At 45.3% G+C, this 6,117-nt stretch overlaps 3 protein-coding genes across 3 annotated transcripts in view; 1 reads left to right on the forward strand and 2 right to left on the reverse strand.

Annotated features, from left to right (window-relative positions):
* Positions 1-93, reverse strand: part of SET3 (histone-binding protein) — a gene marked incomplete at both ends in the record, with an annotated part of 5,287 nt that extends 5,194 nt beyond the window's left edge. The window contains one exon of the mRNA XM_018858513.1: positions 76-93. Coding sequence (XP_018713781.1) covers positions 76-93 — 18 coding nt within the window. The remainder of the gene's footprint in view (positions 1-75) is intronic.
* An 892-nt stretch (positions 94-985) lies between these two features.
* On the reverse strand, positions 986-1,324 carry PAM16 (import motor complex subunit; the record flags this gene model as incomplete). Its single annotated transcript, XM_018855264.1, has 1 exon — positions 986-1,324. A coding segment is annotated over one exon (339 nt), but the record flags the coding sequence as incomplete, so codon positions are not given.
* Positions 1,325-2,801: 1,477 nt separating this feature from the next.
* METBIDRAFT_35160 (protein-lysine N-methyltransferase) lies at positions 2,802-4,736 on the forward strand (the record flags this gene model as incomplete). Its single annotated transcript, XM_018856577.1, has 1 exon — positions 2,802-4,736. The coding sequence occupies one exon, from the start codon at positions 2,802-2,804 to the stop codon at positions 4,734-4,736; it is 1,935 nt and encodes a 644-aa protein (XP_018713783.1).
* Positions 4,737-6,117: the final 1,381 nt, after the last annotated feature.

Raw genomic sequence — 6,117 nt, forward strand, 5'->3', positions numbered from 1 at the left:
GTATTTAAACCCTTGGCGACTCTAGATCTTTTTCTGCGCCTGCATTATTCGCCGCACATCTCAGGATCTGTCCACTTGCACATCTTCTGTCATTCCAATGCTAATTCATCTGGTTATGTGCTCCAAGGCATCTCGAGTGCTCCGCCCATGAATTCAGTTTGCTACCCATAGTGTGTTCATCTCTACCCGTAAAGTGTGCCCCTCTACCCGCCCACTAAACGCTCATTTGCAATACACAACTGACTCTCTTCTCTACCTTTCTTCACACACCGATCAAATCATCCACACATTACTTTCCTTTCTCAAGCCCCACTTTTCTGGGCTTCCCCAGTTCGTCTCCTAGATATCGCCATATTCTCTATTCATCTAGCTTTTCTCTGTTCATCTCACTCCTCTCTATTGGAACGCCCCCGGATCTCGGCTTTCTTCTTGATTCATGTATCACCATACATTCTCACGAAAATCGTCATGCTTACCCTATAGACCTCCCGTTTCCTCTCTCTGCATTCACTTATCTGCTTCTAGATTCCTCACTTGAGACTCTCCATTTTTGCTGTTGAACTTTCTCCTCTCACAATTCACCAACAGACTTGGCCCTCTCACTCCTTCGTGACTCGACTCACCTGTATTTCCATCTCTTTCAATCCATGCTAGCCCTATCATCTGTGGAACACTCTGGAGCTTGTATAGAGTCGTAATAACACTCTTGCTATCCATCCCTTCCCCCTCTTTTCTTTGTCTCGCTTTCCATAGGTATACTTTCCGCAGATCTCCACTCCTACACCAGATACGAACACTGTCGTGCTTTCCTATAGAATACTTGGCACATATATACATCGAGACTGTTCAAACATCACTCCTGATGCACAGTCACATCTGCCGTCTGCTTTCCATCAATCAGGAGCCATGAGTCATCTACTCGACTTCCAAAATCTCTCCCTTTCACACCACAGCCTGCCTACGTGGACGGCTCCTTCTCGCTCGCTTTCACTTTCTGTAGATATTCTAGCTCCTTTTTCAAAGCGTCCATTGCATAATACACCTTCGACTGCAAGTAGAACGAATTACCCTTGTCCTTTGAGTTGACGTCAAACAAATAGTCATACTTCTTGTCAATCTCTTCCATGCTCAAATTCTTGCGGTCGATATCCAAGATCTTCATGGCCTCGTCCAAGGGAATACCACCAGCAGATTTTGCCTTCGTGGCCCCAGTGGCTTGCGCCGTGGCACTGGCTTTGGCTGCTTGCTTGTATGCCTCGGTGAATGCACGACCAAAGACTGTGGCTCCTGTCAACACCACGTTAACGAGTAATCTGTGTGCCATTGCTTGTGTGTATTTCGGATAGATTTCGAGGACTGGCAGTGTGGTCGAACTTCGCTGCCCGATGTCCCAAATCCTGATCACGTGACCCTCCTACCGGGGATCCGCGGGTTTGAGTCACGTGAGCAGCATGATGGCACGCGAGCTCCCAGATTGTCGTTTCGCCCAATGGCCGGTATTAAAGATGCGGACTGGATGTTCGACTCATCGCTCGTTTGACAAGAGCTGAAACTACAAGAATGGGGATTACGAAATGGAATGTAGCACCAGGCTTTAATCCCCCGCGCAACGACACACCCAAAAGGACATGGCTAGCGGCGGAACTATTCTAAAACCTTAAAAATGCGAAGCTCTAAAAGACCGAAACGAAAAGTATCCTGTGGCCAATCTGTTAAAAAGGTCAGGAATATACTCTTAGCTGAACGTTAATACCCAGTTCACGCTATCGCTAATGCGGCGTACTTAGGGTAAAACTAGGTCTTTACAGTAGTGCGCCCGAAGGCGCAAAGTTATACTTAGTATAGAGTAGTATAACCACTACTAATGGTTGGTTCTCAAAAACTAAGGAGCTGGGATGCGCGCTGCTTATATAGGTTTCTGACTGAGGGCCGGGTAACCTTGTGCGTTATGTGCACGAACATTAGAATCCAGGTCTTGCACCAGGGCGTCGGGTGCGAGATTTGGAGTTGATTTTGATAGAGAACTGAACACCATGTACACTCAAAGGGCACGGCCCAAAGTCTGAAAATCTTGGACTCACGTGACTTGTTTTGAAATGCTGTAGATTTTGAGTGTTTTATTCTTGCGTTCTACGCCAGGACCCAGATAAACCTGCTTATTAGCGCGGTATGAGCTCAAGGGCTCATTTTAGAAAATGAATGAATGTCCCTCATGGAAACATTAATACCTAACCCGCGTGCTCTATTCTCATTCGTCATGGCTGATTTCAGTTGACAAAAGCTTAAAATTCGATTATACTCTTCGGGCTTCCTGCTCGCCCTTCAATAGAAGCACTCAAATAGAAAAACCAAGTCCATGGAATCCAAACCCCAGTCAATGGAGAGCACAACTGTTCTTAATTGAAGTGCAGATATTTCGCTTATAGCCGCGCCATTTCTTGACTTAGAGGTCCTCACTTGAATTGGGAGAAATCAGCCCCGTAGTCTGCAAACCCTTGGTTTCAAGTGATATGTGGATAGAACGTAAAATATACATATATCCAGCCAGCGCTAATTTCAATCAAAAATCAAATTATCACCAGCATGGCACGCTCAAATCTCCATTTGCGGTAGAACCCCAAACTCACCAAATTGTGTTTGTGATGTAATCACTAAATCCCTGCTATGCAGTCTGGACATTGTGTCCGGTCTTGTACGTCATCTCATCGCCGGGCTATGTGTAACAGCGCTGATACACAAAAATTCAGTCCAACGCCTGTCCATTTTTCAGCCAATCTTGCGGCCTTCAAAAAATCGTCAAAATGTCTGCCACCGAATCTGCAAGAATGCAAGGGCTCCAGACCTGGCTTGCCGAGAATGCATCTTGGAACTTCTCATTGCTCGAAATTAAACCATCTCAAAGGGGTGGTATGGGCGTGTTTTTCCGTCTAGATACTGACACAGAACCGGGGAAAAGAGGCATCTTGCTTCGAATTCCGAAATCTCATGTGCTTTCGCCCAAAAACTCCTTCATCTACTCGCTACTTGTGGACCACACCTCCTCAAACGTAGCCATCGGTCTTTCTACAGGTATGCATGCTCTTGTGCTTGCGTATATCTACGAAATGGACTTGGGTGAAGAGTCTCCCTGGCATTTATACTTACTGTCTTTTTCTGCGGAAAATTCGCCAATTCCCCTCTGTTTGTGGGAAGACACGGAAAAGCAGGCGTTCTTCAACACCGAGTGCGATCTTCTCGACATGCTTGACAGCTCAGAATTGATTGCTTTGTACATTGAATGCTCCACTTTTGCACAAAACAACAAGGATGTGGTCCACATACCGGCAGTGTTTGAATCACCCACTCCCAATCCAGAGAACCTCAAGCTTTTTGGTCGATGTGTACAGACGGTGGTCTCTCGGGCTTTCTATGTCGATAAGTTTCATGGCCTTTCTCTTGTTCCTGGGGCAGATTTATTCAACCACATCTCGCCGATAGACTTGGGCAAGATAGTGGAGGAGCGTGAAAATGTGCACTTCACATGCGACGACAACGTGTGTGAAACATGCGGCGAAACTGAGTGTGCACACATGGATTTCGAATCGGACGATGAAGATGTCGAAGACATGGACGACATGAAAGACGAAGAAAACGCCCAGGGCGATGGAGACCAGGAAAGTGAGGATGAAAACGCCGACATCGAAGTGAAAGAAAACCAATTTGCGGCCGCTTTGGTTGATGAGGATATGAATGTGGAAGAAAGTGAGGCCAGTCAGACAGAGAGTGAGAATGAGCGTGATCCTAGTGATACCGAAATCATGGATGATCATATCTTCGAGAATGAAGGGATTGACGAGGACAAGCCCATCACCATGGAGGATATTGAGAATCTCGAGGAGATTTCCGATGCCGAGACTATACAAGACGACGATGAGGCCTCAACCGTGTCATCCATTGAGGAAGATGCTCGGGACGATGAGACCAGAGTCGACCCCACTGCTTCTCAGGTAGAACTTGCCGAGGAACTCCAAAACAGATCCAAATGTTGTGATGTCATATTGATGCATCTCCCGGATAGACTTTATGACTTTGAGGTATTCAACACGTATGGAAACGAGTTGCTGAATCTGTTCTTGTTGCAACGCTATGGGTTTGTGACAGTCAAGAATCCGAACACGTCCTGTCTTCTTCTGGTGCAGATGCTCAGAGACTTGAAAAAATTCAAGAAGACGGCACGTGGAGAACAACAATTGGATATGAAGATACTGTGGTATGAAAGCTGTGGTTTTGAAATCGTTAACCAAATCTGTGTGAAACGCGCCACGGAGATTAACTCTGACGATGATCAAGGGGGAAAAGACAGTTGTGAAGCCGGATGTATAGATGATTGCTGTGATGAACCCGAAACAGAAGAGGTTCCGGAGAGCTGGCAGCTATCTCCCAAAATCACGGCTGACGCAGTCCCGAGCCCTCAAACTCTCGCGATTTTGCGGCTCATTACAATGAGCTATAACATCTTCTACAGCAAGCTTCGCCGTTCGCCAAGTGAGCGCAAGTTGGAGAAACGTATTGCTAAGTACTTACTACAAGAGGAGATAAGTCCTTCAGAGAAAAGCGTTTTGAAGAGATGGATCCAGGAAAGGTTGGACAGGTACAAGCCAATAGGCGAGGTTCCAGACGATAAAAGGGAAATCATCGAGACAATTCATCTGGATGAGAAAAAGCTCTTGATAAAAGCCCTTGCTGCGCTCAGCTGAAGAACACATGATACCGCATATCACTTGAGCCATTTACAGAAAAAAAGTGAAGCTCGGCCATAAGATCTCAACCTTTTCATGTGTGGGCACGAAGACATGAAGTAGATTCTAAATATTGCAGTGCCTCAATTCTTTCTCTGCTCATGTATTTAAACTGAAGCATTCATGCCATTGCATGGGGCTGAGCTATATCTCATTGAACAGGTTGTTAATGTGCAACATACATTGGTCTTTTTACATCTACTCAAGTTCGAATCACTTTTTGAAAAATTTCGCTATTAATTGAGCATTCCGCTTTTAAGCCGCCTCGAAAAAGAACACAATAAACCTATTTGAGCAATTATCTCCCTTGCGTTCAAACATGAGATATGGCCGTGAGCGCAGAGGAAGCACATTGGTATTTCGCAAGTATTCGCCACATATACAACCGCGATTCTGGGGCATCATCCATACAGCATGTATCAAGCAGACTCTTCAGGCGAAATAACAATGGGCGCACAAAGATATGAGTTGGACAAGTGAAGTGCTCGCTATTGTCAAAATCAAGATTCTTGTTTCATTGGCGGCCTCTAGTGCTGGCTCGTCAACTACAAAACCAGAGCCGAATGGACGTTAGCTTAAATCTACGTACTAAAGGGCTGGTTGCAATTGGGTACTCAGCTTCCATCAAGACGGCATCCATCATCTCACCCTTTTAATTCAAAGGATACCCCCAAATACAAAAGAAGTATGTGGGATCTCGGAACGTTATGGCCATGCCTCGCAATACTCATGAAGGTTTCTTAACCATCCGTATACCATCGCACGTATAAGACCTTAATTCCAAAAGGATCCCGTAAACTTACTCCTTAGGTTATCTGAGGTATAGGTGGCCTGCGTCCACACTTCAATGACCTGAACGACAGAAAAGCACTCTGACATACTCTCGTATACTAAAATGGAGACTTGACAGTTATATTGTACGGACTAATCCTGCACGTCCTGTCTGTGAGAACTAGACGCTTAGCCCTAATTAATCATGTGACAAATGAGACATTAAAGTTCGCACCACTTACCCGGAACCAAATAGCACGACGAGTATATGAAGGGAAGAGAATTCCCTCTAGAGATCTTTTTAGAAGGTCAGTTGACACAAAAGTGGTTTTAGTTTTTCCTAAATAAAGGTTTATTTCCACACGCTAGTACATCATGTCGAATCCGATATCTCAACTGTACCAGTTGGGAACCACTTGTGGACAGGACATTGAGTTGGAATATCCTGTACTCAAGCAGAAATACAAACAGGTTATGGGTCCTGAGCCGACCGCTGAGCACAAACGGATGCTTACATCGACTTTCGGAAAACTTCAAGATGAGAGTCTTACTAGTGTGTGGAAAATAT

Source organism: Metschnikowia bicuspidata, assembly GCF_001664035.1.
Source record: "Metschnikowia bicuspidata var. bicuspidata NRRL YB-4993 chromosome Unknown METBIscaffold_1, whole genome shotgun sequence".
Taxonomy (NCBI): Eukaryota; Fungi; Ascomycota; class Pichiomycetes; order Serinales; family Metschnikowiaceae; genus Metschnikowia; species Metschnikowia bicuspidata.